Source organism: Hemibagrus wyckioides, linkage group LG08, assembly GCF_019097595.1.
Source record: "Hemibagrus wyckioides isolate EC202008001 linkage group LG08, SWU_Hwy_1.0, whole genome shotgun sequence".
NCBI classification, from domain to species: Eukaryota; Metazoa; Chordata; class Actinopteri; order Siluriformes; family Bagridae; genus Hemibagrus; species Hemibagrus wyckioides.
The window spans coordinates 21905066-21926238 of record NC_080717.1 but is presented as its reverse complement, the minus strand read 5'-3'; the positions used below and the strand labels follow the sequence as shown (position 1 = coordinate 21926238).

Here is a 21173-nt window from a genome sequence, read left to right as displayed (position 1 = left end):
TTCTTTGCCACAACAACATCTCATTTCACACTGCCTAGTCCACATTGGATATCACTAACAAACACACATATTTCCACACCCTAATTCTGTATGGTATATCACTAAATCATACACAGTGACTACAGAAGGATTTCATATTTCACACTTGTATTTTTCAGTCAAATAGTTTTGCTGCTATTGCCTTGCCGTCGTACTTGGGACCCTTCCCTTCAAACTCTGCAGGCAGGATTTCAGCATCAAACTCCTTGTAATAGCGCTCCAGTTCTTCTCCATGGACAAACACCTTCAGACACATAAAACAGACAAAATGCTCAGTCAGACTCCTTTTCAATGCAACAGTGTTATTAGACTAAGAGATCCTCAGGTGCTCACCCTCTCCAGGAGTTTGCTCTTCAACAATGGCTTGACCACATTGTAGGTGGTAGTAAAATACCAGGGCTGGTGGATGAAGTGCACTGCTTTAAAGCGAGCAGGAAAAGAGTCCTGGTCAAAGGAAGAGAGAGATATATTAAGATTAGAGTTCTGAAATTTTGGTGATAATCCTTCTAATCCAAACATCAGTCTTGATTTCATTCAAAACTGCACCCTGAAACACCTTTTCTATTTTCGATAGGATTAGTGTTCAAGGTGCTAATTTGTTGGTTAGTACTCAATCCTATTTATTCCCATGAATTATCTGTCATGCTGGCATCCCAGGAGGATATTTCTAACCAGGTTTTGCACTTTGCTCCTAAAATCAAAAGAAAAAGACCGTCTTTTCCACTCGCTATTTTCTATTGATAATCAAACTTTATATTAATGGGAAATCCCATATAGAACTAAATAGTGTAGACAGAAAACATAGGACTCAAAGTTCCAGACTGCAATTCAGCTGTATGACAGCAGAGACCTAATTTTACTGATGACATGGTGAGAGAGGTGATCAGAACTATAGTTAGAAAGACCAAAATGCCAATGCAAACACTCTCTTTATGTGGAAATGAAGTGAGAGCTAAACAGTGGAAAAGCAGGTATTTGCACATCATTGTGGATAATGTAGAAAACTATTAACCTAAGTGACCAACAAGCCAATAAATGAGATACTTAAAAAAAAATGTAAACCTGAAGTTGTGTAAATACAATATGTGGCATGTTCTGGAAATTACCTGCAGCATGTCTACCATTTTCTTCAGTTCTGTGGGCTTGATACCAGATGCCTGTTGCATGGTAAAGCCTTTAAAGTTCTCAATGATGCAGAAGCCATTGATCTGAGTCTCCTCATTCTCCAACAGCTTCTCCAGGATCACACAGTAAGCCCTGATGATCTACAGCAAAGAGCTACAGTTTTTGTCTTGAATGCCACTTTTATAACAATAATAAACAGGAAGACAGTAAATATACAACATTTAATACTCACCCCATTTGCTAAAAGTGAGGAATTTACAAGCTAATTCTCACCTCATCGAAGGTGATCTCTTCATAATCCCAGTTTTCAATGTTGAAGAGCAACACCACACGGCCATATTTGTCTCTACTAGAGAGGATCCCTGGGTAACCAGCTTCAATGGTACTGCGTACAGCCTCCGGGCTTAAGTTCTCAAAGAGCTCAGGGTAATCTCGTCTGAAACGCACATAACCTAAAGCAAAGCAGCAGTTCTGTTGATCAGGAAGTGCATTGAAGTAGAACACTATGCCTTTACTCCACAATTCCTGATTAGATACACAAGTTTAGACACTGTACATTGCTAACTGCAGAGCACCGTGAATGGTATATGGCCTTTACTCACCCTTCATGAGCTCAAAAGCCCTGTTCACATCGTACTTCCTGGCCCGAATGAACCTGATATACATGACATCAGGTTTCTCAATAAACATATCCTGCACTGCTTTGGCCAGATCATCTCCGCTGTCCGCCTTCTCTTTAATGATGTCCTTCAGTTCCTTTACCGCTGACACTTTTTTCTCCTCTGTCTCATTCAGCTCATCTTTAGCCTACAATGACCAGAAAATATCACAGATGTGTTTAAAACAATGGCTGCAATGGTTATTGATTGATGGAATTAATAAAATAGATGATGGAGATTATATCTCTCATGTAGATAACTAGCACTGAGAGCTGTGGTTTAATCACTGTTGTGTGTATGTAAACACACCTTCTGCACAGAGTGGTCTGGGAGCTTGGCACAAGGTCCGAACACCGGCCCATGGTCTTTGACTGTGAGACGCTCCAATTTGGCCCTAAGCGTCTGCTCTTCCTCTGATACCATGCGGAACGTTCCACCCTGCACAAAGACACCTTCTGGGAAAAGCACTCTAATCCAAAGCTCTTGTTCTCCTGAGGAGCAGGCCCAAATAATGAGCGCAACTATGAGGAAACACTAAGCTGGCTCACATGAATTCAGTAAAGCCTGGGTAAAAAAAAAATTAGAACTAGTCTCGGAGATCGGAGCTAGCAGTCTCCACCTTCTATTCAGAGCTGGGAATCTTGCATCACAATACAATACAATACAAATAAAATAAACACAATTGATTACACAAATGGAATTCCAATGGTTTATTTCAGGTAGGATTAGATTACAAAGCAGTTTCTATTTTCGCCAAGCTCATATTTAGCCTTTTTAGATCAATAATGCTGTATACATCATGATACGATAAACATGATATGACAAACTTGATAAAAAGTTCATATGTACTTACAACAATAGCCATTGATCTACAAGTATAGAACAGTCTTGAGAAAACTGGAAGTAGTACCAGGATAGTACCTTCAGAGCGTTCCTATTGCACCTAATAACAAAATATTTTTCAGTATAGATTTAAAACAAATCAGGTTATTATCAGATAAAAATCTAACCTATATAGAGGTCCCTTTGTATTCCTGTGCATAAATGCACACTGATTAACTTTTCTCGCTCAGTACAAATCTTTAGTACATATCCACCTTGATGCGTCTTCAATATAAACTTCTTTTCAATGTAATTCTCAATATCTTGAGAATATTTACAATAATTAAATCTTACAACCAAACGGATCTTACGTTCTCAACCTGTTGGACTATTCTTCACTCCTGTAATTCTCACAAATAACTCATTAGTCATAAGGCATTCGAAGAAATCCCAGTGCCATGTAGCAGAAAAGTCTAGCACACAAAACTGCAAAACTTTATAATCGAAGCACAGAGCTTATTCCAGGCCAAAGCCTTCTCATGACTTACCTCACACGTCACCAACACTGTAGTGAGGGAAGATTTTGCCGTCTTCGGCCATTTGTAGTGTTACCCCCTCCCTCTGGATTAACGGCGTCACACAAGATTACATGGAGCAGACTTTATGTTAATCAGAACAAAAATAATTGGAGGAAAGAGGAATGAGTGACCAATAGTAATACATTTTAAAAATAACTTGCACAATTTTATTGATCCCAGGTTGGTTTCATGTACCCAAGTCCTAATGTGAACTACTAAAACCTGAATCCTCGAGGTTGTAGATGATTTTGCACTTTTCTGCTAATCATTCATCTTCAGAAAATATTCTGTGCTGGTCATGGTCACAATGGATCACATGCTTAGTGGGATGTCTGTCTATAGCAAGGCAATACGAATGCACATTCATATCTAAGAGCAAACTACAGGAGCCAGTCTATCTATTAGTATGGTTTTGGGGTAGCAAATCAGACAGAATCACCAAATCAATGTGAAACTTAAAGCTATGAGCTGTGAGGTACCACTGAGGCTCAACTCCGTCTATTAAACTCCCCCAAATGAATTTTCTTAAATCATATTTCATGAAAGATAATTATCATTCCTAATCAATGTGCATTATAAGTGGCTATATACTACCCATTGACTATGCTGTATATAGAAAGCAGATCATAGAATAGCTAACATCAATGGTCAATTCTAGTATAAATGAATCACATTGGGTTTACTATAGTCAAAACTCAAAAATTCCATTCTTTCTCATGTTATGTCACTGCATGTGTCCCCCTGATGCAAGAGGGAATGGAGCTGTAATCCTGTAAATCAGGATTTAGCCTATCAAAGAGGGGGTCTGTTTACCTAAGGCCATGGTATTGGCAGGACAATGCTGGTCTCTGTGCTGCCCACAACTCTGGAGGACATGTGCAGGACACTTCGGCACCAGGGTTGCAGGACTGCATGTACATTAGCTGTAAAAGTGAGGCAACACAAAGCATTTAACCCTGCTTCACTAAAAACCCTTTTAAAGAACAAAAGCAAAGATTCTTAACCTATTTATTTCTGTTATGTCATACAGGATGCATCCCAGGATGGGTAAGAATTTCCAGCTTTAATTGAAGCTGCTAAAGCAGAGTTGCATTCTGCAGCTCTCGCAGTGCAGGTGTCAAAAGGATTTCATACAACTGTAACAATCATGTGTTGTGTCGTAATTACATTCCAGGTCAGATCAAGACTGCTAAACATTCAGCTTGTGGCTCAAAGGTGAATAAGAACTAACTTAGAACATTACAGTGGTGATTAAATCCTGAGGTGGAGTTACTGTAACTACTACTCTGATGTTTCTGATGTATCCAGTTAATTCTATCTCTCTTTTCCTTGGTTTAGCATTTGCTTTTTCAATTTTTGAAATTATTTGCTGTTTTCCATTTGGCCTCCTGGTGGTCCAGCGGCAGGATCCCGCGCTCTCATTGCCGTGGCCCGGGTTCGATTCTTGGGCAGGGTGCCACCCCAGCCACTGAAGAGTTAACTCTCAGTGCCAGTCCCAAACCCGGATAAAAAAAATAGGAGGGTTGGCGACAGGAAGGGCATCCAGCGTTTAAAAAAAAAACCTGTGCCAAATCACGCGGGTCGATTGATCCGCTACAAACAGCAGACCCTGCAATTGTGCGGGACAAACGCTAACACACAAAAAAAATTGCTGTTTTCCATTTATTCTTCTAGGGTTTTTTTTGATGATGCTGATGAGAGAGATCAGAGGAGAATGACCAGACTGGTCTGATCTGACAGGAAGTCTATAGTAACTCAAATAATCACTCTTTACAACTGTAGTGAGCAGAAAAGCATCTCAGACTGCACAAACACATCAAGCCTGAAGGTGGATGAGCTACAACAGAAACAGCATCAGGTTCCTCTTCTGTCACACTATGACATAGCCTCAGACTTCTGTTCTTGGCTGACAGGAGTGGAAACTGATGTGGTCTTCTGTTGTTGTAGCTTATCCACCCCATGGTGCAATGTTCTGTGTATGCCAAGATGATTTTCTGCTGTAAAAATTGTGTATTTGAGTTATTATACCCTTCTCTGCAGCTCAAACCAATCTGACCGTTTTCCTCAGCTCTCTCCCATCAAGTGACTCACAGAACTGTTACTCACACAATGTTTGTAAACTCTAGCAACCATTCTGTGTGAAAATCCCAGGAGATCCGCAGTTTCTGAACTACTCAAACAAGCCCATCTGGAACCAACAACCAAGTTACAGTGATCACACTCTTTCCTCATTCTGATGTTTGATGTAAACATTACCTGAAGCTCTTGATATCTATCTGCATGAATGTGCAGGTGTGTATCTTAATAGTGGACAGTGAAAGCAGGGCTTAAAGGACAGTCGACAAATGTTTATAAAACCTTTCTCAAAGCAGGAAAAAACATTATTTAATTTACTTGAAGTAATCAACACCTATTAATGATGCTTTACAATAAAGCAAAATGATTAAGACAAAAAGACAAGGTCAAGTACGATGTAATGTGATCTTTAATAAACCACAGTTATAATGTTTATGCACAAGTACCTAGAAATGTATATTTTATATAATTATAAATACTCTGAGCTACATTGCAGTTAGTCCCAGCAATCTTCACCAAACCTACATGAGTTACATCACGTTTCAAGTTAAAAATGACAGTAACCTGATATTTCACATAAAAATCAAGTAGACAGTCTGTGTAATGCAGTTTGGAGGTAATTTTAAGAACATTTGTCATTACTAAAGCAAATGTAGCTATTCCTTGTGCAAAAAGGAACATGAACAGCAAACTGGCCTCTAATCATCATCAAACAGTTTGACTGGAGCCATGAACTATGGCAAGTGTGAGGATGAACAAGGAATTTCAACAAGTTGCTTGTTTTTAAAATGTCTCAAATTGTCTTTAAAGTGTTTAATGTCTATATGTCCATGTCCACACCTGTAGTAAGGTTGGCCATAGTGCTGTCACTCAAACATACCCATGGTCTCCTATAGATTCATCACAACAGGAAATTCTGTCACCAGCCCACACAGTGGACTGATGCAAGTTCAGTGTGGTTTCACTCCAAGTTTCAATGCCGTACAAATCTCTCATTCATTGCAGTCAGTTAAACTATCAGGCCAGTATTCATCCTGCATGTAGTGCTCTAGAGAGGATGTCGAGTCAGTGGCCGGATAAGAGTTTTGAGGCTGTAAAGATTTTTCCCACTCCTCTTCCACTAGCTTGTAGAGGTCCAGGGCAGCAAGAGCATCTTCCACAGAGCAGTGGCCGGCTGTGTCAGCCTAAATGAACAAGAAATACCATAAATATATGCTTGTTTTATAGGAACAGCCTTGTGGTAATATTTGCATTCATAAAAGACATTTTTGTCATGTATATGTATTGTGTGTGGAAAGTATAATTATTCTCAAGAAACCGAACACAAACCTAAAACAGCAAACCAGAAAATCTCATACAAAAACCGAACGTGAAAATGCAAAACAAAATAGGAAAAGGAAATGGAAAAGAGCATGCAGTGGTTAGAGCATGCATCAGTCTAAGAGACTGTGGAAAACAGAACACTAACGGACATTTACAATGAGAAATATAGAGCCTAAAATTTAATCTACTGATGCTTTCATATTGTGTCTGCCAGGGTAACTAGATAACAGACTGAACAAAGTGCAATTATGTTTCCCTGTGATGCGTCACACACAGTGTCTAAACATGAACAGGCTTAATAAAGGCGCAATAAAGCAACTTTTTTAAAATATTTTTTATTGTATGTGCGCAAGTACATGTACGTATCTTGTTACTGACCATGCTGCTGTAACAAGAATTTCCCTCATTAGATCAATAAATTCTAACTACCCTTTTTTGTTTGTTTTTTTTCCCCCCATGTTGATGTGTTTTCACAACTGTGTTTTTTGCTATTGTGTTTTTGGGTTGCGTGTTTTGAGCATGCATGCCATTAAAGAAAAGCCATATATTTAAATATTAAGACTACTGAATATATCCAGCCAACATTTTTACCAATAGTGTGAAATATTCTCGCATGGCATTTGTATTGGTCATTAGAAACATATAGTAAAGATGACGAATAAATCATACCTGTATACTCCTGTTGAGAAGACTCTTGGTCAGTTTCTTTAGAGATATGCATCCCGTAGAAGCACCATACATCTGTCGGAGCAGATGCGAAGAGGAAGTGTCCCTAACCATGTGATCCGGTAAGCTAATTCTCAGGACAGCAAAGTCGTGATACAGAGCGTGACCGATTATAACTTTCCCTTTAATGATCTGCAAAATCTGAGAGACAGAGTTAACATGTTAGTTAATACTGCTAATTAAAATTTATAACGACTACAAAAACACTGCTTAATTTAAGATTAAACACAATAAATGTTATAACCAAAAAAACTGTAACTCCTGCAATGCTAACCAAATAAACTATAAAACTACTTCATACCTCATTCCTCGCTTCTTCATAGGGCAAAGCATTTATCAAGTGCTCCTTTTTAATGCCACTCCACTGTGTCCGGTAGTCTGTGACAGGCCGAGGAGGGAGGACATAGTTGTCATAGATTACTGTTCCAGAATAATCTAACAGACTACACCGAGCAAGTTCACTAAACTGTCCATTCGGGCCTGTTCCCACCATCTCACAGTCAATGGCCAGCAGCATGGAGCGGTGAATCCCGATGCAAGGAGAACTCCGGCCACTGGTGGGAGGGCTGATTTCTGATGAGAAACCACTGTCCACATCACAGGTGTCACTCAGTGAACTTGACCATTCTGATTCATTTGTATTAACAAGGGTTTTGATCCTTTTTTCCCTCCAAGGCTGTGTGCTTTCCAGTGAAGAGCCTGAAGACCCAATCTCCAGCTTCCGTTTGAGTCCCTGTTGGATTTTCTGGCGTCCCATGAAACGGTTCTTGTTTTTCTTTCTGGCTTTTCGTCGCCTGGATGGTTTCTTTAATACAGAGCAGAGAGTAGAGGACACAGTGTTGAAGCCACATGTAGTCTGAGCAGCCATGCTGTTACTGAGAGCTTTTCTGACTTGGCTACAAAAAAAAAAGAAAAAGAAAAACAACAGGACAATGACAAGTGGGGATTACTTCATGTGGAATTGAATACCTTCATTATTACATAGTACTTTAAAATAATAACCTGCAACATTATAGCTAGAATGTTAACTAACAGTGAGCTCAATAGATCTCTCAGGTGAGATTAGCTTAGGGGCTACCTGTGTTCAGTATAATCATAAACATCTCAACACTGTAGATGGCTGTATAAAGAATAAGCAAAGACAAGACAGATCAGTTATTTTCTCGCTGTTTCACATTTCTCCTTGCTTTTGGAACAATCGATAATGGTTCGTATTATAGCTAATGTCAGACTACAATGACAGCGGCAATCAATTACCCGCATAGGTTGCATAAAAAACAATGGAATTAAAATTAAATAAAGGATCTACGTAAACTAAGAGTAACCAAATGTTGTAAATAAAGTACATGTCACCATTTTAAGTGTATTTCAGAATATAGGCTGAAAACCTACCTCTACAGTAGACACGTGTATCCGGCAATGAGTTAAAGAAACCACAGGCCAACAAGCTCTAACGCGATTGGTCGGTTTTTTTCGAGCTCTGATTGGATGGACGCCTGCACCAATCACATCCAAAAGCAGCGTTTAAATTTGTTATATATTATCCATATAAGGAATAACAGCGTTGTTATTATTATTATTATTATTATTATTATTATTATTATTATTATTATTATTGTTATTATTATTATTATTATTGTTATTTTATTGTTATTATTATTGAATATGTTGTTTTATTTATAATTTAATAAATAAATAAATAAACAAACAAACAAACAAACATATATATGTGTCTGTTTGTCGGTTGAAAGGCTTATCAATGTTACAGCCATAAAATCCAATACATATGAAAGGGGCTATGCTATTTATATATAAGTATATAAATACGTTTAGTAATGATTTGTGCTTTCAAGGCATTAATGGCAGAGCTTCCTATCTGCATTCCAAATTTATAAACTAAATCTATAAAACTGTACAATATTTGGAAGGAAGACATTGCTTTCATTATTGCATGATCGGTATGGGCCATGTTGAAATGAAGAGACTAAATGGAATATGGGAAAAGATTGCCCCTGGAATGTTATGAGTATAAATGTTTTAGTATTTTAGTGTCATCATTGAAATAAAACAGGGCTGATATGCTGTATGTAGGTGGAGTGCATGATCTCCTGCTTCCTCTGAGGAATGAATGGACTGTTGATCGTTTTAGCATTCGTGGTATCATGGACGGCTTATTGAGTTGAGAAGATGGTTGAGAATTAAATTCTGGAAAGGTACAGAAGTGCAAAAAAAAAAAAAAATTGGAATGTTGTCATGCACATATTGTACACAGAGACTGTATAGAATTATGAAACATTGTGCAAGGAACAAAACAACAATATTGCATACAAATACTTATACAAAAATATGGTACAGAAAAAAATAACAGTGAATAAAAATACAGTAAAAAATCATTATAAATACAGTATATAGAAGATGGAGTACTGAGGATGTACAGCAGGGGGCGCAACATAATTATTCGTTCTTTCATTTATTCGTATTCCATAAACACTTTATTCTGCTCATGATCACGGTGGATCTGGAGTTTACCCTGCGAGCACTGGCTGTGAGGCAGAGAATACACCCTGGATGAGACACCAGTCCTGGAACATGTGCATACAAAACACTGGATATACAGGTAGTTCCAGTCAGTATAAAATATACAAACAAAATGCTTTGCATATAAACAGACATTACAGTTCAGCATTCTGTTCTGAAAGATGTGAATCTTTGCCTTTAAATTCGTGCCAGTGCATGCCAACCCTACAATCATCCCTTACATAATTCTAAGATTAGTCAGAAGAAATAGTGAGCCCTTCCCTTTTGAATGGCATTGTGCCCACTTCAGGATCTCCAGTTTTTTATTTTTTGTTTCCCCGAGAGAATGGGTGTGGTGACTTTTTAGAACCCTTTTCATGCTCTTTTGTCATACAGCTAATTTAGAACTATGGCTGAAATTATATGTGAAAACCTCAAAGTCCTCCATGAAATGTTTTTCCTGGTTTTGAGCAATAATTCACTACTAATAGTGTTTCCTGCTTAATTAGAAAATCTTTTTACGATGTACATATACAACTACATATTTACACAGTTATATTTTTCAATAGTTTATTTCTGAATACAGGCAATAGTGGAATAAATCTATCCAACTAATCAGGTTTCTTAATAAAAAAAGTTATGGTGATTATGAATTATTACAGGTCACTGTATATTTCACAGTAATGGTGTACTCTCAGCTGCCTACGTGCCACATATCAAGTTCTTATATTTACTTTTGAGCTGGAAAAGGGTGTGTACAGTGGACTAGTGGCCTTTGTTCTAATGTTGATCTGTGTAGATAAGGCACCTAAGGCTTCTCTTATGTCATCCACTGCATTTTTATGGTATGATTTATACTGTGATGTGTTTCCTCATGATGTGGAGCTTCACTGAAGTGTTAACCCATTCAATGCCTATACTATACCAGTAGACTAATCATGAAGAAAAGCACATTTCTGTGGAAAATAAAGAGTGCAAATGCATTTGGAAGCCTCAAAAAATATAAAATACAAAATGTGGACAATTTTGCACAAATTCTCATGGTAAACAGACCACTATAAATAAAAAAGTTCAGTACTGCTTGCTTGTAAGTTTGATAACCAGTTCAAACAATCATATCCTGTCAGGACATAAATGCAATACTTCTATATTATTTAACTGAATTTTATTTACAGCAACTTACAGAAATGCTTTGTAGTCTCTCTAGTGAACAACATATGGAATAAGATATTGATTAATCTCATAACACAAACACCAGGAAATACATGGCTATATGTACATATTATATTAATATTAATAAGTAAAACAGTGTGCTCTGGTCACATCAGAACCTTAATAGGAATACTTTTGTGTATTTCAGCAGCTTTCTAGAGAGAAACTGGAGGAAACTAAATGTCCCTCTATCAGATGAAACAGTTGGGTGAGTGTGGGTGATGAAAAGTGCTTTAGCTGAAGGAGGCTGAAGGCATTCTTTGTCTTTCTCATGAAACCAGTGATGATGGAGAAAAGAACCCGAATGATCCAGAAGTTAATTTCCTGGATTGCTATAAGCGCAAGTAGTGTTTATTAAAAAGCTTGTGCTTATCACGTTGTTAATAATTTAGCTTTCACAAGGCAAATATCACCATAACCTTCACCAGTGTTTAACAGCCTATGCCAGTAATTACAAATGTGTTTAATTTGTTAAAAATCCTAAAACCTAGTTAAATCCTATATTGGTATATTCCTTTTGCTTTTTATTTTTTAAGTCACATTGTACTGTAAATTCTGTAACAACCAGTTGGCACTTTATGAAACAGCACTAAAGGTCTGACGTACAACTGGACTGGCATGTAAATAGTTAAGACTCTACTGAGTCACTGTACACCGTGATAAAGGGAAAGTTCCCCTGCATTAACCTGTTGTTAACTGGTACCTGTCGTATCAGATCACACCTCCTCAGACAGTAAGTTATTATCCAACAGTTTCTATGAAATTACAGTCTTTACTCTTCCGTTTGAAAATTGTTACATGCATTGTTATTTGCTCATTGACTCTTCTGGTGATTTCTGCTTATTCTAAATTTCTGAGGGACTGTACCTGCCTTACAGTGAAACAAATGAGCTTCTCTTAGAGAAGTCACTATCTAGAGTGGGCCATGATTACAGGCTACATTTAAAGGTTTTAATGAACATTGCATATTTTAGTCTAACTGCATTACTTAATACTGCTTATTTATGAATAGAACGACCAAATTCCTGGTCATGTGACGGAAATCAATGCAACAATTCGAATACAGTAGGACGAAGGAAGGTGAAATGCACGCACGCGCGCATATTCGGGGGGCGTGGGCTTGGGCTTGTGCCGTCGGTGTGATTGATCTCTCTCGAGCTGCTGTACTGCACATATTTCAGTAGGGGCTGGAGGCTGATCACGGCTTTAGAGAAGAGCTCTGCATTCTTCCGCATCGCCAAGTCAGCCTTCACCCATCACGTTTCACCCGACAGGTCCTCCTGTAAAAGGCTTCACTTTGAAAATTCCACAAGATCATCATGGCAAGCAGCTTCGCAAGGATTTTATCCTCCAAAAGGAGCGTGGGTTTGCTGTCTCTGGTCGGCGCTGGATCTCTCAGTGTAGGATTTTATCTGAACAGAGAGCATGTAAGCGCAGGAGCGCAGGTCCGAAGACAGTACCCGGCCAGGTAAGCTTGAACGCGATCTCTGGGAATGGATGTGTCTCAGATTGCAAACAGTATGCAATTTATTCTGGTGCACCATTTCATATAGCTTTTGGACAGTAAGTGTCTTGAGACATATCCCATGCCTTGCGCAATGTCACCAGTCCTACAAGGATGGACCTATGCCCTCTTTCCACCCTGATAAATCTCATGCATCTCATGGAGATAAAAACTACTTGATTATCTGCACCAGATTAAGATAAAGGTGCACACAACTCGCTGAAATTATGAAATAAATGAGTTGTTTATAAGCTGCATATTGTTCCTGCAGGAAAGGCTGTGTCTGCAGCAGTGCTCACAGGCAACCGAGTAAACCAGGGTCTTTATCTGAAACATTGCATGAACTGTAATTACCCAGCAGATAGGTGTGTTGGAAAGGAATCGATTGGTTTGATTCATTTGGCAGTAAGGAATGATGACCACGTCACATGATTCAGTCTACGTGCCTCTGTGGTGCTGAATTCTTGCATACTGCACCATACGAGCAAAATGGCGATAGGCTCTACTACGGTATATGTGCTGACGTTTAGTAATGAAATCTGAAACCGGCACCCACTTCGCACATAAAGCCCAGAATACCTTTTAGTCCTGCCATGCATGTTTCACAGGTATATTCATGGAACTGCAGTGCTGTAGCTTACATTTCAATCTGCCAACACCTGGATTTCATATAGTTTTGTGGATGTGATTATGGGATTATGTTCTGCCCTGAAGAAAAAAGAAAAACACGTGACATCATATGAATATTTCACCACATGTGAGAAAACCACTTGATAAAATCACATGAACTAAATGTAAAATAAATAAGTAAATAAATAAACATGGGCTTTAAGGAATTAATGGAATGTTTTGGGAAGTGGGAGGTTTCAGATAGTACACACACAGTAACTCCAGTTTAGTATCAACTGGGAACACTGGAGATAGCAAGAGTACTTGCTGTACTGTCATGTCACTCCTTTGCCAAAATTCTAAAAACAATTGCACATTTTGTAAATTCTCCATGTGAATGGCATGTCGTAAGGGCTACACATCCTTGTAAATGTCTTCATAAAACAGCTGTCTCTGTCTCCGTCTCCAAACAGTGCTGAATACCCAGATTTACGAAAACACAACAATTGCATGGCCAGTCAACTGACACCGGCTTTATATGCAAAGCTGTGTGACAAAGCCACTCCAAATGGCTTCACACTGGATCAGGCCATTCAGACAGGTGTGGACAACCCCGGGCATCCCTTCATCAAGACTGTGGGCATGGTGGCTGGAGATGAGGAGTCCTATGAGGTCAGAGGCGGTTCAGATCACAATATGTAGCATCAAACAACATGGTGAAATAAATTAACCGTTTCCTAGTCTAGTTTTTTGGGTATGATTCTGAAGTACTACATACTACATACAAAGTAATAATGCAAAATCTGTATCTGTGTAGTGGATAAGTGGGTGTGGCCTAAATCGGAAGGGGTTTTTTTTAGATTCATTTATAAATTCATTTATTCATTTATCACCTCAACCCAGACCAGGCAGTTACTAAGGGTGAATGAATGAAAATACTTTGTGGAGCAGCATGTTTATGCTTTGTGTGCTTTTATACTCGCACAAGTTTCATATCTGACAGCTCACTCCTGCACGTGGGTTTCATATCGTACACAGTGTTTGAGTCACAGCCTTTTAAGGGCATTTAGTGAACAAAAATGGGAACTTCTACTTCACCATCTCTGTTTCTGTATATAATCACTTTACAATGTAGACGTATGATAGTTAATAAATACAATTAGTACAAACAGAATACTTACCATCAAAATATGTTTGAAAAAGAAAACTGGAGAATACAATAAAATATTTATGCATAATTAACAAGGTTTGAAGGCAAGGCAATTTCTATGCCTAAATCTATATTCCTTGTGGAATTTTGGAATACTGTGAAGTTTGTGTTTTTTTAAGAAAACTAAGGATTTTTCCTAAAAGACAAAACACGTGAAGATGAAAATATGATGCTCATCTTTTTTTCCTTCCAGGTGTTTGCGGATATTTTTGACCCTGTCATCACAGAGAGACACAATGGTTACGATCCACGCACTATGAAACATCCCACTGACCTGGATCACACTAAGGTACTTGGAACTGCTGTATAAAAGTGTTAACATATTCCTTTTTCTTGAATTACTCAAATAATTGTATAAATACGAGCATTTGTTATTAGACACTTCTGACAATGATCTTATATCTGGTACACAACTCTGCATTCCTGATACTATTATAGTATTATAGTTTTGCTCTTTTTAATAGCGTGTTTTTTTTTTTAATGAAATGTTCTCCTCTCAGATAAGAGGCGGTATCTTCGATGAGAAGTATGTGTTGTCGTCGCGGGTGCGGACGGGCCGCAGTATCCGAGGTCTGAGCCTGCCTCCTGCCTGCACACGTGCTGAACGTAGAGAGGTGGAGCGGGTAGTGGTGAACGCCCTCGCTGGCCTGCAGGCTAACCTGGCTGGCAAATACTACAGTTTAACTGAAATGACTGAAGAGGAACAGCAGCAGCTCATCGATGTGTGTATCTGTCCTGCTTACCTTTCTTACTCTATGATCAGGGCAGTTATAAATTATTACTTGGCTGCACCTGCTGTTGATGTCTTTCATTTAAAAGTCAAAGTGACATTTAAGCTTTTGCATTGCTGGAAGCTAGCAAACTTTCATCTTGCCTCACTATCATTTCGCCATTTCATTTTAATTATATACTATATATATATATATATATATATACACTGTTAAATGAAATTAACATTCTATAAATGTTCCATCTGTTTGGCCCTGCAGGATCATTTCCTGTTTGATAAGCCAGTTTCACCGCTTCTGACATGCGCAGGAATGGCACGGGATTGGCCTGATGCCAGAGGCATCTGGTAAGAGGCATCTTAGCAGAAGGCTGAAGGACTGGGCCGAATAATGCTTTAGCTGCTAATGCTGCACAGTGCTAAGTCTTAGGATGAATGTCAGGGCCCAGATATAGTAAGATGCAGCCACTTCTCGCTGTACACTCATCCAAGATTGATCACTCACGTCCTCGTCAGAGTACTCTTCATGATTGATTTTCTTTCACAGTGAGGCTTCCTGTCTTCCAGGGGCAGATGGCCTTCGACTCTGTGTCCCCTTTGTAATATATCTCAGCTAAAATCTTGAACTTAGAGAAGATGAATACTACAAAAGTGCTGCATGAGTTTTAATACTATTTGTTGAGTAGTGTTAATGCAAGACATTGGTTTGGGAGAGCTACTGCTTTGTGCATAAGCGTCTTACTAGTCTGGTTAAAGGTCAACAATCTCAGTAATACTCTCAAACATTTTGCATTTTCTGGAAAAAAGCTTCTTAGTAAATGTTTTAGGTCAGTTGTTAGCAACGGGTCACGTGAACATGACATTTTTAAATACATGTCTATTATTAGCTGTAGGTTTTAATAGTATGGTTCTTTTACAGGCATAACAACGAGAAGACATTCTTGGTGTGGGTTAATGAGGAGGACCACACGCGGGTGATCTCCATGGAGAAAGGAGGCAACATGAAGAGGGTCTTTGAGCGTTTCAGTAAGGGCCTCAAAGAGGTGAGCTCACTCGTTTCTCATTGGCCACTTTAATGTAACACAAGCTTCTATTATTTATTCAACAGCGATCTGGGACATGTAGCTCAGCTGTGTTTACGGTAGTGTGGAGCAGTAGCTTTTTGTGAATATACAAGAACAAGCTGTCCTGCAAGATTGTTTTTTTTAGTCTGTATTAGACGTCTTCACTTCAATTCAATTCAGTTTTAACTTATAGCACTTTTAACAACGGACACTGAAATATAACTTTACAGAAAAATTCAGAATATATATTTTAAAAAATAACTAAATAAATAAATAACTAAATGACTAAATAACCTTTGGGATATTTTTGAAATCGTATAATTATATTTGTCATATAACTTAGCTTTTGTTCCTAACATTATAACTGTATCTTAGTAATGCATCAAAGAGTTGCACCTTCCACTTTATTAGGAACACCTGTATACCTACCCATTCATGAAATGATACAGTCAGTCAGGTGGCAGCAGTGCAATGGTTAAAAAATGTCTTGCAGATCGTACAGATCAAGAGCTTCGGTTAACACTAATAATTCAGCTCAGACATCAGAATGGAGTGGAAATGTATGACTCTCTATGACTTTGACTTTCCATGGTTGTTAGTGCCAGATGGACTGGTTTGAGTATTTCAGAAACTGCTGATCTCTTGGAATTTTTTACAAACAACAGTCCTGAGAGTTTATACAAAATGATGCGAACAACTAATCACATCCAGTGAGCTGCAGATCTGTGGGTGGAAAGGCTTTGTTAATGTGAGAGGTCAGAGGAGAGGTCTGTGTCTGACTGGAGAGAGCTGACAGGAAGGCTGCTGTAACTCAGATTAACACTGGTGGGCAGAAAATAATCTCAAAAAACAGAACATGTGAAACCTTGTGGGAGAAGGGCTACAACGGCAGAAAACAACATCGAGTTCAACGCTTGTCAGTTGAGGACAGTGGTTTTTTTTTCTTTTTTTCTTTTCTCATTTTCCAGTCTTCAAAAAAACAGAAGGCTGTAAAGTCAAAAAGCCTATGATTCTGTAAAAGCAAAAGAGGCCAAAATAAATGTTTTTGTAAAAAGAATTGCTACAAGAAATCACAATCAAGAATTATCAAGGATATTTCATTCATTATTGCTGTAATTTGTTTAACTGGTCATTTGAAACGGATTTAATCCAATCCAAAGTCTTTTATTTGATAGTTTTCTTCTCAATACATTTCTCTCTATTCATATATACATGGAAAGTCTAGCATAGTTTTTTAGCACCAGACATATAAGAATGTTTTTTAGCATCAGACATCTAATTTCCAAACGACTTTAAACTTTAACAGATGTGGCCGCATGAGCACTAAGACTCATCTGTAAACTATCTGCTGCTATGTTCTCCAAGTGACAGCTAACTATTAGCATTCAGCTGTATTACCAGACTTATTCTCATGCTTGAGAGATTAGCAGTTTTCTCTCTCTCTCTCTCTCTCTCTCTCTCTCTATATATATATATATACATTTCTACTCTTTGCCCTAAGTAAAAGCTGTACTTCTTTAGATGAGGAGTATTTTTTAGATGAGTAATTGTACTTTTCCAAAAGAATTTCTGTACTCTTATCACCTTTGTTTAGAAATAACTGCTTTTGTAAAACACAACTTGACTCAGAAATACATGCGTACCTTAATTTCACTATTTACATTTATATTTTAAGTAGCTGGTGTATGTGAAAAGAATTTGTAAAGATCTGCATGACATGTATCCAGCCATCCTGGTCACTGCATGCTTCTGACTGTCTTCTTAGGTGGAGAGGCTGATTCAGGAGAAAGGCTGGGAGTTCATGTGGAATGAGCGCCTGGGTTACATCCTCACCTGCCCTTCTAACCTGGGCACAGGCCTTCGAGCCGGCGTCCATATTAAACTACCTCGCCTCAGCAAGGTGATAGTCCACGTAATCATTATAAAGTCAGCATTATCACAGCATCTCATCTCATCCATCTTGCTAGATATGATCAGGATTCTTAGACATAATTAATACATATTCATTTATATAATTATCAGGAAGACAAATATACTACAGAACAGAGAGCGTGAAGGCTAACATCAAGCTTCCTCCAAAACGTGAAGCCGGCCTTTGCATTTTTTCACATTGTTGCTCATGCTGTGTCACACACTCAGGGCAGCATATCAGACTCTTAGTGTGGAAAATACTATCTGTCCTCATCCCCATACACAAACTCACAGATGTGGCGATTGTCACTGTGGAAAAAGTAACTCTATCCCTCTCACCCAGACAGTTTTGCTCTCTATTTTTTGTTCCACAGTCACATATGACATATGTCCTTTCCACAATTCAGACTAGATGTCTAAGGCAAATGCTTTTCTCTTGTGCCACTCAGGAGCACAATGTTATTTTTTTAAATGCTACTGTCTCTGTCTGCACAGGACCCTCGCTTCCCTAAGATCCTTAGTAACTTGAGGCTACAGAAAAGAGGCACTGGTGGAGTGGACACTGCAGCCGTAGGGGGCATCTTCGATATTTCTAATCTGGACAGACTTGGCCAGTCAGAGGTCAGTCATGTATTCTGATAATTTGGTATCAGTTTATTAACACATAGAACAGACAGTGGAAATAAATGTGCATGTGTGTGTTTGTGTGTGCTTAGGTCCAGCTGGTCCAGACGGTCATCGATGGAGTAAGCTACCTGATTGAGTGTGAGAAGAAGCTAGAAAAAGGCCAAGACATCAAGATCCCTGACCCTATTGGCCAGAGGAAGTAGACTGACACTAAACCTCATGCTCTCATTTCCCTATAATGTTACTCCAAACTCCATTCCAATCAGCATGCTTTTTGTGTGTTGTGTCTTTGTAGCTTCACTCCTCTGTACAACAGGAGTGAATATACAGTATGCCATGATTGTGTTGATGTGACATTGCCATTCTTTCACATACCACTGTCTGTTATATTGATTATGCTGCAATAAGAGTATTATAAATATTGAGAATTGTTCGCATAAGCAACAGAGGATCATGTGAACGTTTAGGGTTTTTACTGTGGAAAGAAATGGTAAATTATATAAAGCCCTTTATTGACAGATTAACATTGTTGTATCGAGTACTTTTTATTTATCCGCATGCTACATGTGAGCTGTGATAGCAGGGTTTACAGATTGGCAGGGTTTTGAAAATGAAGGTAAAACTCTAAGGTCTGTGAGCCGAATTCAGGCACATGCTGGTGCTGAACGCTAATTAGAGCAGGATATAGTTTGATTGTCATGTGACCAAAGACAGCTTTTATCTGCCTTCATTGTGTTACAGTTCCCCTGAGCTCTATATAACCTCTGCACACACACACATACATACACACACACACACACTCTCTTTTGCCAAGGTGACATTGAATAGGCCTGTTCTCAGATTCACTTACTTTTTTTGAGAAGTATTACTCTCAGGATAGTTTCAGTTACATCTATTTTTCAAAGCCTAATGAGGAAAGGTACTGTCCCTAAAGTCTAAAAAACCTGTTCAGGTGCAGGAAGGTAACTAGAGTATATTCATTACAGCATGTCTCTGAAAAAGAAGTTATTTAATATCCTTCTTAGTATCAACACAATACTCTTAATCACTTCATGAATTCATGTATCCAAAGGCATATATTGCAATCATTAATACCCTGGTGGGTGAGAGGGCCTTAAGGAGATTGTAGGAGCAAGATCGGTGCTGGTCTCAGACAGACTGCAATCAATGCTGTCTTAGCAATTTGAGGACACCTTTTCCCATGGCCCAAGTGGAAGCCCATATACCATACTTCCACCCCAGTCTCAAGAATTAGGATGTTGAATGTGCCACTGCCACCCATTATTCTAAGCAGAAATGTCCTCCACACAGGCAGGGGCACGTACAGATAATTAGATTCATTGAGTCCTATAAAGCTGAAGGGAAGGGCGGCAAATTGGTGTAACACAAAGAGAGAGGAAAAGGACACTGGACTCAATGGAATAAGCAAATATCCCATTGTCAAATACAGTTCATGATTTTGGCAAAAAAAAGGGGCAAATTTAGACACCACATTAACTTTACTAAAAATCACTCAGAACCAGACTAGACTGATGTCCTCAGAGATTATGAAGAAGTGACTGGATCTGGCATAGCTGAATTACCCCCATGCAAAGCATAATCTGGAGCTGCTCTCAAAACACCTTTGGGTTTGGGTAACCGGTAGGTGCCGATGCGCACAACCACCAGTTCTTCATGGTGCACTATGAAATTATTGAAACCAGGTAGAATTGAAAATTACATATTCATTTATATTCATTAATAATTTATATATCATTAAGTTTATATTAATATTAATTCATATTATATTACATTATATATTAAATCCTCATTTACTGGAATCCTTAGCCATAGGATCATTAGGAGCCTGGAAAAGTATTTCCCATTATTAATAATTACTACAATATATTTGCTATATAAGTACTTAGTAGTACTTAATATTTAGTAAAAACTGAATAAGTAAAAGGGTGTTCAACTGTATTAAGCACTTATTGTGTGGACATTAAACAGTCACATCTATTATGAGGTGCAGGCGGCACGGTGGCTTAGTGGTTAGCACGTTCGCCTCACACCTCCAGGGTGTGAGACTCCACAGTTTCCACAGAGACTCTACAGACTCGCTTCCGTTCACTGAGTTTGTGGAGTTTGCATGTTCTCCCTGTGCTTGGTGGGTTCCCTCCGGGTGCTCCGGTTTCCTCCCACAGTCCAAAGACATGCTTCTAGGCTGATTGGAGTCTCTAAATTGCCCACAGTGTGTGATTGCGTGAGTGAATGAGAGTGTGTGTGTGCCCTGCGATGGGTTGGCACTCCATCCAGGGTGTATTCTGCCTTGATGCCTGATGGCCCCTGAGATAGGCACAGGCTCCCCGTGACCCGAGTACAGATCGGATAAGCGGTACAGAGAATAAAATGAAATAAAATGAAAATCCATTATGAGGTGATGCACAACTTCGAGAAAAATGACC

General features: G+C 38.7%; 3 protein-coding genes across 3 annotated transcripts; 1 reads left to right on the top strand and 2 right to left on the bottom strand.

The window, feature by feature from the left end:
• Positions 1-8: 8 nt before the first annotated feature.
• rlbp1b (retinaldehyde binding protein 1b) lies at positions 9-2768 on the bottom strand. The gene is made up of 7 exons (XM_058397839.1): positions 2677-2768; positions 2133-2261; positions 1767-1971; positions 1438-1616; positions 1146-1304; positions 373-483; positions 9-283 (listed from the first exon to the last, which is right to left on the bottom strand). The coding sequence occupies exons 1-7, from the start codon at positions 2686-2688 to the stop codon at positions 155-157; spliced, it is 924 nt and encodes a 307-aa protein (XP_058253822.1). The 5' UTR covers positions 2689-2768; the 3' UTR covers positions 9-154.
• A 2925-nt stretch (positions 2769-5693) lies between these two features.
• On the bottom strand, positions 5694-8799 carry isg20 (interferon stimulated exonuclease gene). Its single transcript, XM_058397838.1, has 4 exons — positions 8741-8799; positions 7650-8244; positions 7292-7489; positions 5694-6483 (listed from the first exon to the last, which is right to left on the bottom strand). Exons 2-4 carry the CDS (start codon positions 8214-8216, stop codon positions 6292-6294), a joined length of 957 nt encoding a protein of 318 aa, XP_058253821.1. The 5' UTR covers positions 8217-8244; positions 8741-8799; the 3' UTR covers positions 5694-6291.
• A 2868-nt stretch (positions 8800-11667) lies between these two features.
• Positions 11668-19253, top strand: ckmt1 (creatine kinase, mitochondrial 1). Its single transcript, XM_058397706.1, has 10 exons — positions 11668-11810; positions 12352-12545; positions 13664-13862; positions 14594-14689; positions 14901-15122; positions 15390-15475; positions 16047-16170; positions 17957-18091; positions 18598-18723; positions 18819-19253. The coding sequence occupies exons 2-10, from the start codon at positions 12397-12399 to the stop codon at positions 18930-18932; spliced, it is 1251 nt and encodes a 416-aa protein (XP_058253689.1). The 5' UTR covers positions 11668-11810; positions 12352-12396; the 3' UTR covers positions 18933-19253.
• The last annotated feature ends 1920 nt before the right edge of the window (positions 19254-21173 follow it).